This window comes from Python bivittatus, unplaced genomic scaffold, assembly GCF_059951505.1.
Source record: "Python bivittatus isolate LINGU-HERP-01145 unplaced genomic scaffold, Pbiv_v1 ctg000200_np1212, whole genome shotgun sequence".
Classification (NCBI taxonomy): Eukaryota; Metazoa; Chordata; class Lepidosauria; order Squamata; family Pythonidae; genus Python; species Python bivittatus.
The window spans coordinates 6,466,744-6,478,170 of NW_028277040.1; the positions used below are offsets into that span (position 1 = coordinate 6,466,744).

General features: G+C 37.6%; 1 protein-coding gene across 1 annotated transcript; it reads right to left on the reverse strand.

Moving 5' to 3' along the window:
- Positions 1 to 2,129: 2,129 nt before the first annotated feature.
- ICOS (inducible T cell costimulator) lies at positions 2,130 to 11,078 on the reverse strand. The gene is made up of 5 exons (XM_025167072.2): positions 10,797 to 11,078; positions 7,250 to 7,288; positions 5,789 to 6,112; positions 3,509 to 3,624; positions 2,130 to 2,976 (listed from the first exon to the last, which is right to left on the reverse strand). Exons 1-5 carry the CDS (start codon positions 10,858 to 10,860, stop codon positions 2,857 to 2,859), a joined length of 663 nt encoding a protein of 220 aa, XP_025022840.1. The 5' UTR covers positions 10,861 to 11,078; the 3' UTR covers positions 2,130 to 2,856.
- Positions 11,079 to 11,427: the final 349 nt, after the last annotated feature.

Genomic DNA, 11,427 nt, shown 5'->3' on the forward strand with positions numbered 1-11,427 from the left:
TCCATTTAAAAGGGATAAAAGGTTAGAAAGAGCGTACTTCACCCATCTCTACTACTTTTTCTTGTCCTATGTTCCATCCTGCCTCTTAGAGAATTATCATCTGTGCTGCATAGTAGGACTCTCAGTTTCTTGCTCAGGATGGTGCAGCTCTACCTGCAGACAGTAACTCTCAATAACATGCTCCACAAGCTTCCCTTTTAAACCAAATCTTCATTTATTTACAACTTCATAATAAGTTCTTAGTAAAGATATAAGATACAACTGTATGTGTGCCCAGCTCTGTGTTGGGCTTACAGCTGAGCTCCTTTCAGATAGGCCAGTGTTGTCCAAACTTGGCCACTTTAAGATGAGTGGACTTCAACTCATCTTAAAGTGGCCAAGTTTGGGCAACACTGAGATAGGCCTTTTAATGGGCTTGGTTGGTTACTGTAATTTCATAGCTCACTCAGATGTCATTTTAATGAGAGACAGTTTGGTCTAGTGGTGAAGGCACCAGGCTAGAAACCAGGAGACCAGGAGTTCTAGTCCCACTTTAGGCATGAAAGCTGGCTGGGTGACTTTGGGCGAGTCACTCTCTCTCAGCCCATGACATCAGGTTTGGGTGACAAGCCAGTCAGTCAATTCCTGTTGCAACCAATAAATTAACATTTGGTTGATTTGAAGAAAGCAGACCTTGCACCTGTGGGAACATGCTAGGAAGAAAAAAAACCTCAGACATCATTTTAATGCTTGATAAACTTTACACTGTTTTATTTCGGTACTGTGACCTCTCCATCTTGATTCATATGACACTCTGCAGTGTGTTATTCTGCCACTGTTCTCTCTTAATATACCATTTTCCCATGTTTTGTTTTGTTTTTCATCGTTCTTCAGCTCCTACATACTGCCAGGTAAAATATATTTCAAATCTGAGATGTTTTAACTTCCTGGGAGGAGTGAGGAGAAACAGAGTTTACCTGCAACTGGAGAAGCAGAGCCTCCTTTAAATTCCCCAGACAATGGTTTAGAAGGCAGAGAGGTGGGAATGAAAAAACAGGAGGATGCAGAGTAACTGGGGCAGCCAAGGATTAATTTCTCAATTCTCAGGAGAAAAAGGATTAGTGGGCAGGAAATTATTAGGTTTCTTATTTCTTTTTGCTTTTTTTCGATATTTAGATAAGAAAAGAAAAAAAAAGATTGAACAGTATAGGGCGTGTTATTGACTGCACATGATCACTGTCAAATCTTGGGCTTCAAGAAAATTCTGAAGGAACTGCAACTGTAACGCAACTAGTTCATTTTAAAAACCCACAACCCTTCTAGGATATTTTTCTTCTCCTGCTGTTACACAACTACAGTCTCTTCACACTGAAAACAGACAGCAGGGTAGAATCAGGACATGTATGTATGTGTGTGTGTGTGTGTGTGTGTGTGTATATATATATATTACTAGCAGTAAAATCTCGATCACCATTCCATTAGCCCAAGTTTTTTCACAACTGGTTGGAGATCTGCATCTCTGCTTTTCAAATATGTAATTCAATACCACTATTTATTTATGTATTTATTTACTTTTGTGCCTTCAAGTCAGCGTTGACTCCTGGCGACTGCATGGACAGCTGAGAGAGAATGACTGGTCCAAGGACACCCAGCTGGCTTTGTACCTAAGGCGGGACTAGAATTCATGGTCTCCCGTGTTTCTAGCCTTAACCACTGCACCAAACTGGCTCTCAATGCCATTTATTAGCTTATATTATGGGAAATGAATTTCAAACTTTCAATACAGGTTATAACACAGATAGTATATAATTTATAATATCAGATGAACAAACACATAAATGGTGAGCATAAATATAAGCTTTAATATAAGATATTGCTATGATCATTACCCACATTTTGTCTGGCAATTTTTTTTTCCCAGTGCAAAAGTTTAGAAAGAAATTTGCCAAATTTCTACTATATGAGTTATAGATTGGACCCACCACAAGATAAGAAATTTGCACAGCATTCACTGGATTAGATATTTCATCCTCAAGTTTGGCCCAAAACATTTGTTTATTAAATACAAGTTATCTGCTGCAACTAGATTATCATATTAGTTTTCATGAAGCTACACAGTGAAAGTTTAGTTAATCTACTGCTGGTTAACAGGCTGAAAAGGATGCAAAGGGGAAGTCATATTGCATTGTTTTAATTATGTATGTAACAAATAATAGCAATTGCAGCTATTCTATTGGTACTTCACTGAAGTAGATTGTCTTAGTTGCTAGTTAAAGCAAAATCAAAAAAGGAAATCTGCCTAAAAGCTTAATAGCCCAATTGTAATGGAGTTACAACCATTTATGACTGAGAAATATATTCTGGTTGTTTAATCTATGAAGAATAGGTAGGACAAACACAACAGTAACCTGATTTACTTTCTTCCTGGGCACCAATCACTGCCCAATGTCAGCAGAGAAATCTGAGGCCAAACCTCAATATTGAAAAGGAGTGGAAATTTCTTACACCTTATGCTCCCTCTGACTTATCCAGGAATTCATACAGAAAACCAAAAGTCTGAATGTTACAAGATTTTTTTTAATTAAAAAAAAAAGGATTGTCCTGATACAATATTCCAGCTTTCCATTAATCCTTGAACCTTTGATTCATACAAGAAATAACACTGGGCAAGGCAGTGCTAGTTTCTAGAACTATGGAGGGATGCAAAATTGACAAGTGGAGAAGAACCTTGATGGCATGGAGGTGTTGTGGTGGGTTGCTCCTCTGCTATCATTCAGGGTAGTTACTTGTTTTCTGATCTTTTCTGATGAAGCCAATGTTCAGAAGAGAAGGACAAGGAGAGTAAACCAGGCCTTTGACAGTGAATTAAGTCCAACGTCAAGTTTGGCCCCACTGCTCAACTGAACCCACCTTAGGTATTATTTCTGGATGTTGCATTTTTTCTCTAGGTTTCACCGCTGCCATGGCCATGTATTCAGTGTTGGCACGTTGGCAAACCTGGGAATGAAAAGGAAAAGGTGTGGATTTCAGATTAATAATTTTGATGAACGCTCTTAACTTTTATTTTTTGGGATGACCAAAACCATGCAAAAGTGAAATAATGGCAAATCCAGGGTAAAAAAAAAAAAGGATCATCACCCCTGTTCACTTTCTGCTGGATGCTTACCAAGTGACTTCAGAGCTCGGCTGGGCCCACCATTATTGGTTAATCCTTCTGCAGCCAGCAATCAGAGGAATTGCTTTCTCAGATATTTCTGCTGATGTTCACAGCATTCTCTCTTCCTTCCCCCTAGTTCTAAAGCTTCAGGCCACTAAATCAATAAACAACTCCATCTTATACAAATTAAAAGTAAACTGCTGTCACTTGTGACTGAATTCCAATAGTAAATAAATGGCTTAGATTTATTCATCAAAGTGGTTTCCATTCCACATGCTGACACAGTATGCCTCTAAATCTCACAAAATGAAAGCTACGCTACTATGTCTTTGGCAGAAACCGGACTTGAAGAAGGCTGTGGAAATCACTTACCTTACTTCTAAAACAGCAGCTTATTGAAGAAAAGATGCAGGCAAGAAAGAAAAAAACCGTCAGTCCAATAAGTATCCATGATGTGAGTTCCGATAACCAGCAAGATGCTTCTGAATCTGAGACAGGATCAAATCAGTATTTATTGAGACTAACAACCACCATTGTGAATTGTGTAGTATGGCCCAAAGACTTGGCCAATTTTCTTTTTTAACTGACTGATGATCAGCTATATCCATAAATACTCTTGACGTAAGATTATAGACACAGGCAGAGGGAAGGGATGAAGCCAAGAGAAATTAGCAAAGCTGCCAACCATCCTGTCCCTGTGTCTCAGAAATGAAGTTTGACTAGAAGAACCCCTGGTCTGCTATTTTTCCATCTTCAACAGTAGATCAGTTTTGTTTGTTGGATTTCTTTCCCACCATTCGTTGAGCAGCTCAAAACAGAATACATAGAACCCCCTCCTAACAACTGACCTCACAACAACCCTGGCTGAGAGAGTGAGTGACTGGCCCAAAATCAACAAGGATCTTTCATGGTTGAGGAGAGACTTGAGCCTGGCTCTCCCTGTTCCTAGTCCAAAACTACTACCCTACTGGTAAATTCAGTACCTGGACCAAAATTATTATCATGATGCCATTTAGTCTAGGTTTAGATGTACATAATTTGACTTTTTTTTAAAAAAATGGTTAGTTAAGTGCCTCCTTGGAGTTTCACATGCAGCTTTTATAACTCTCTGCCAGCAATTCAGTCTTTCATCCTCCCATTTTCTTTTGGGTTCCATGGCTTCCAGAAAGTCCCCAGATCAATCTCTAATAAGAATCATTATCTTCATAAGAATCATACAAAAATGAGGACTTTATCAATAGTGGCCTTTCCCAGAAAGCATTTAAATGATGAGAAAAGATGCACCTGATGGAATTTTCCCCTCTATGCACATCTTATAGATATGTGGAGCTTTTCAAGCTTGGGCCTGATAACTAAATTCACAAAATGCTTCCCCTACCCTTTTCTTTATCACTTAATGTATAGATACATTCTATTCAGAGATGCATATTCTGGCTCTGGATCCCTGACCTTAAGAATAGCAAGCCCAAAAAGTTAACCAGATAAAACTTTTCTCGCTTACTTTATGTACCCAGCAGGAAAATGCTAATAATAAGTAGATGCTGCCAGAATGAATCTCTCTATAATTATGTATCTGTATAGTTAAGAAACAAGCTTGTTCATTTTTTCACGGGAAAAATTCCTTTTAAAAAATAAGACGCTGTTGTTGTTTTAAGATAAAGAGTATGATGTATAAATAATCTGTGGTATCTGGCACTCCTCAAAGAATGCATTCCATACCTTGCATGTATATTCTGCTTTTCAGCCATCTGGTTGCTATAATCTTATAATAATAAAGTAGTTTGATTGAAATGCAATAAAACTGCAATTAAAAGTACATTTAAAATCTATCATTTTAAAAAAATCTACAAAATTTCAAACATGGCCATCAGGAATAACTAGAATACAAGTAGAATCCATCAACCGCAAGGAAAATCTGGTCAGCCGTTCTGCTAATCCAGGTGTAGAACGTGGCCTGAAGGACCATATATTTGATTGCCTTCCCATAGTGATTACCGTTGCGCATGGGAAATGACTTCACTGTCAAAGCATTGCATGTGAGGGGATAAAATATTGGTGGATGGGAGAATCTATGGGGCTATAATTGTGGGGTTATATTTAAATATGCAGGTCATCAAGGCATGCATATGTATTTGTGGAGACCTTAGAAAAAAAGAACTCTGCTTTTTCATCGCTTTGCCCAGCTGCATCTTCCATCTTACTACTCTTTGATCTCCAGTAGTCCTGGGACACTAAAAACTAACTGCAATTTTATTAGGGTGGAAGTGAAGACATGTGTGGAATAATGATGAAGCAATGGCTCTCAAAAGATTTTTTTTTAAAATCTACATGGACCTGGTAGGATTTATGGAACTTGGGCTTCTCCTAAAAGGTGATGTCATGAGTATTGTTCCTGTATACATTTATGATACATGTCTCTTTTCAGAAAGGCTATTTATGCTACTTGAGAAGAGGACCACATTTTCCCAACAAGCTGCTGGCATTTTCCCAGAATTCAGTGTCTTTACAATGGACATCAAAGAAGAAAAATGTGTTCTCTGAAATCAGGTGAAACACCATGACAAGTAGGAATGATTTGACAAAAGGAATTGGTCCTTTAAATCATACTTTGCTAGATTTATTTAACTGTGTTCTCAAAAAATGACAACTTACCTTGAACATAGAGGTGCTTTTCATTCGCTTTGCAACAACGATAGACTGGAGTAAGAACTTCTAGGCAGCAGATGTAAGTATCACTATCCTTGCTTTTTAATTTGCTGACAGTGAAAGATACTTTTTCATCTGAAAGGACTGGTTCACAGAATTCATTTGTTCTTTTAGAATTGTTCTTTCCATTGTCTATATAAACAGAACAGACTTCTTGATAGCTCTGCCCCTTAAACAGTTTCATGCGGAAACCTTTCACGGTGCTGGGAAAAGGACAATTCAAGGTAAAGATTTCTCTTGGAAATTCATCTGAGAGCTGAGTATCATTCTCTGCAGAAAGAAGGAAATGGTTAACAAGCAACAAGCAACAAGAAAAGATTGCTATGGGAAGTAAGCAGTTGTCTGTTTCTTTAACCAAGAAATATGTAGAGGAAAAATAAAGATAAAAGAAGGAAACCGACTAAGGCTTTTTTTAGATATCCTGCCTCATATACTATTTAATCCCACGATTATCTATATAATTATATAGTATAAACAGCTCATAATAATTTATAGTCCATGCAATCACACTCATTCCAATACAGGATACTTGTTTGGCAAACATTTTTCCATGTGTCCAAAATGGCTGAACTGATTATCAGATAATTATCCTAGCTTGCTGATAGTCCTCGTGCTTTTGATCTTCTTCAAAAGCAAGTTGATCATTTTTCTTTAGAATTCCAGCATTTGCGATTAGTCCTCGCAAGCCCGTAGCTGAGTTGTCCAAGGTAGCCTTGCCTCTCTGTGACATCACAGCAGTTAAGCAAATAAGAGCCAGATAAGGCATAGCAGGGCCCAGGACCATTGCAGTGCCAGTCCAGATCAGCAGTTTGTTACTGGACGATGCAGTCTCGATTCTGCATCACTAATAATTTAAGTTTTCATTACATTTCTGTTAAAAATAATGAATAGGCTGCCTCACTCACCACAACAACTTTAGGTGGCATAGAACTATATAGTAAATTCAAAATTAAACAACAGCCAAACAATAATTTTAGAAAAACTTAAAAAAAAAAACACCCATATCAGGGAGACAACACAGATGTTACACAACCCTCAAAACATAGATCAGTCAAATTCAGTATCATTATCAACAGTAGATCACAAATCAACTTCCCCCAGAGACTGGTGCAAAAGACAGGTGAAATTATATATACCTCAAGACACCAGGAGAAATATTTTTTATGATGTTCATTTATTAACAGACCTGAAACAGTAATCACAACCCAGTAGCAGTTAACCATATACGGGATCAAAGTTTGTTGCTGCAGTCTCTGGAACATACAGTTTAAATCCCGCTGACTCCCATGGCATTTAGGCAGCCTAATGCTGTGCAGAATTGCAGATCTCGTTTGTTAATTCTTGCTTGTCACACTCATTTGGATATGATGTCTTTAATTAATGTCATAAAAATATAACAAGTAATACCTGTGCAGGAAGCTGTACAGGATGAACACCGGTCAATACCTAAAAATAGTAAATCAGTGGCACTTGATTATTTTTTAAGATAAAAGACCAGTTTACATAAACATTTGAATTGCATAGTAGAAAATAAGGAACACGATAGCTTAAATAAATTAGCAGCAGTCACTGCAAAGTACCCTTGCGGTTTTGGATATCACAAATTCTTTGAACAAGGTTTATATTATAAATTCTGTTAATGTTTTGAATGCAAATAACACACTTAATTTTCTAAGTTTTGACTGCAACCAAGGATGTGCATGTTACGATCAGCACTAGAATCAAAACACACGGTGCAGGGGGGGCGAGAAAGGGCATGTAACATTGCAAGATGCTGCAGTACAAGTATAAAAGGGTGCATTGTATGCCATGAGATTATCATTTTGGCATCATTGTGGTTAGGAATAGCACCCTCAGAGCACATGCACAGTGAAGGCATGTTGCCAGTGAGTGGGACTGCAGTAGGAGGATTACAAACTTCTCTCCCTGTTTGCCTCCAGTATATCCCGCCTGTGTAAATCCAATCCTACAATTTCCTAGCTCCTCTCTCACATTGCTTTATGGGCTACTGAGAATCATAGGCACGTGGAGTTGTACCCAGCATGTACTGTAGGCTTCTGCTATGGAGAAAAATCTTGGTGAAAGTAGCATGGAAGCAAGTGCAGTGATCAGATTTTCCCTCTCAAACTTTGGGAATCCAAGGAAGTTAGAGAGCAACATGGAGAAAGCACCAGGCTACAACTTAAGGGCAAAGGGGATGCTGTTCTGGAATAGTTCGACTACAGCAAGACTAGAAAACAATAATTTCTGAAACTGGATACTCCAGCTCTCGACTCAGCTGGTACATGAGTCTTAGCTCTTTTCTACTACTTCTTTCTCTGATCTACCTTACCTTTATTCCCTTATCTTTTGCTTGATTTGATTAAAAGCAGAATATTGGATCTGCAATCAGAAATTCACGACTATAACAGCGAAGCATAAATGAATTATTGGAGGCCTCTTTTTTATTCTGTATTTCCCAAAGAATCCATATATAGGTCTTGCATTTGTTCTAATTCATTGTTTATTTTTATTATTTGTTTATTATTTGTTTATTATTATTATTTATTATTTATTTATTGTTTATTGTTGTTTATTGTTTATTATGTGTTTATTATTATTTGTTCTAATTCATTGTTTATTTTTATAATTTTTGCCATTATTACAGATAAGAATGAACGACTGAAAAATGGGGGAAGAGGTGAATTAGATGGTCAAGGAATTTGTAAACTCCCCCACCCACCCTTCCTACTCCCTTTACATCAAACTTATCTCAGTCACTTTTCTCCAAATGGGGCTTCTTTCCAGCCTCAGGAGAGAAAAAAAGCAACTGCAAGGACAGCCGAAAAAAACAAGAGAGGGAAGTTTTTAACATTCAGCAGCTAAAAAGTTAAAAAATTAAGTTGCACCTGACCAAAACTTAAAAAGAAGAACCGTGCTCATATGCTTTTCCCAGTGGTGTCTTTTCAGCAGCCTGACCTCTTTCAGCTGCAGCCCATGCTTTAAAACATAGGGCTCTGGCAAGCATGTCTAAAGTAGACCCTTAGTTTTTGAACGCAGGGCTGTCCCAAAGCAGCAGAGGAAAACTGGTAAAGCTGCAGCCCCATGCAGTCTTAGAAAAAAGGCTCATTGAATTCCAAAGAGGAATAAACTGGCAAGAATCTGGAAACTACTTAAAGGGAAAAGACCATTGAATAGGGGTGTGAATGTGTGTGATCTGGGGGAATGGGTGTGACCATGACAAAGCATGAACTATATTTAAATTACATTGATTTAAAACCCATTGTGCTAACACCTTTGTGGATTGCAACCACAAAACCATTGGTAGAATTCTGCATAATTTTAATATACTGTGGAGATTGATTATTTTCACTGTATGGCAAGTGAGAATTCCTGCCGCTGTGAAAAGATGCTTGACTCTTCTTACGGGCTTTGACATAATAATACTATATAAATGGAATGTGTCTCTGTATTCAGCAGGACTTGTTCCCAAGACTGAATAGTTTAAAACATAACAACAACAAAAATCTAAAATGTTAACAGACATTTGGTTGTTAGAAATAATATAATACCTGAAGATTTGGTTTCTTATTGATTTCTGGGCCTTGTGGAAATGAACCTAAACTAAGTAACAGAACTATCGCAATCCCGAAGCCACTTCTTTAGCCTGCCCACAGCTGTCAACTCCCAACATTCCAAGTCAGCCAGAATATAACTATGCACTGGGAATTCTGGGAAATGCAATTCCAAGTTATTTGAAAAGCATGATGTACTCTTGCATGACCTCATCTGGAAGACCAGCAGGTTGCTGCACATAGGCAGTAGAAATGAATTAATGGAGGAATTTCTTTCACGTGCAGGGTTTGGAGATGAGAGAAGAGGCGCTGAATGCTTTCTTTGTAGCTAGGCGACAAGCTATCTCCATCTCCTTTCTTCGCTTGGCTGTAGTTTCTGCACAAACAATGATTGGTCTGCTCGTTCTCTTAAGCTCCCCTGTTCCTATGTTATTTAAAGGTATGGAGTAAATCTTATAAATAAGATGACGCAGTTATATATCTGGCTAAAACTCAATGATCCCTCAGCACTCTCCTTTGGGGGAGCTGGATAAACTGTGATATTCCATGGAGCAAAATTAGAGTCCACCATGTAGAGCAGAAGCAACATCCATAAATCTTCTATTCACATGGTAGCACATCATACATTGTCCTCTCCTGACTTCCAACTGATTGTTCTGAAGCACCACGAGATAATACAAAGGCTGTATTTTTTGGACAACCATCATCATTAAAATATAGTCTAAGTATACCAAAGCAGTACTCTAAATATACTCCCCTGGGGGCAAATCTCACTGAAATCAATTGAATTAGACATGTGTAGAATTCATTCAATGTAAAATGGCCTGATGAGGGTCCTCCACACATGTAATTAGAATACTTCAGAATGATCAGTGGATCATAAAAGGAGATAAAGTAATATAAGCCAACATTATATGATATAAGCACAGACATGGAAACAGAAAACAGTAAACAGTTTGAAAACCAACCAAACAATATGCTGGAAATCTTGCCCCAGTGGACATAAAGATTAGCCTTTCATAAACGAGGAATTTCAACTGAGAAGCATTTGTCTCTTGCTAAAACACACTTCACAAACTGGTAGTCATTTTCTGGAGTAGTTTATAATATAATGTTTCTAAAAATGTTAAAAACCATTTTTACAGCTCTGTTCAAAGACATTACTATACTACACACTGGTGGGTACAGTTTTAGTAAGGTAAATAATGGGACATAAGAAATATCAACAGATACCTGGAAAAAATTAAGTTTGCTTCTATAGCTAGAGAGTGGTTCATTGGTTCTCAGTACAAATGTCTGTTCATCATACCTTCAGGATTTCTGCTTCTAAATATTTCTTATAGAGTCTTTAAATTCAACCAAAGGAAACTACTGTCAACAGAATTTGATGTCTCACTTACCATGCAAGGCTTCAAAACAGCAACACAACAAGCAGAAAGCCGCAATGCCTAGTTTCATATTCATGAACCTAGGTGCTCAGATTAATGTTTTGTATTGTCAAAGAACAAAGTTTTATCCTGAAGAAAAGACAGTACTTCTCTTTTTTTAGATTCTCAGTCATAAAGAGAAGATCACTGTTTTTGTTAAAAGTACTCTGTTCTTTGTTTAAATCTCACATGTAGAAATACCAGTAAGTCAGCATGAAAGGTATAATCTGTCTGAAAGGTATGGTTTTCCCCAGTTCATTTCTTGCTTATTTCACTGAGATGATAGCCCTTTTCCTGTGTCAGTTTATTTCAGTGAATCAGAATTTGAAACTAGTTCCAGCCCAGTCTGAGCCAACAGAAATCAAGCTGATGACAGCATTTGTTATGCAGATCTTTTGCTTCACAATCACCCTGTGTTTCAGAAATAGAGGCTGGGCCTGACAGGAAAGCAGAGACACGCTAGTCCTAATAAGTAGAGGTTGGTGGTCTGCAAATTATTTGGCTTCACTCATTCATTTCAACATTCAGTGCTTCTTTTTCTCTTTTTGTTTTGAAATCCATAGAGGGTTTTTTTTAATGTTAAACAATATTTAAGACTTGAATT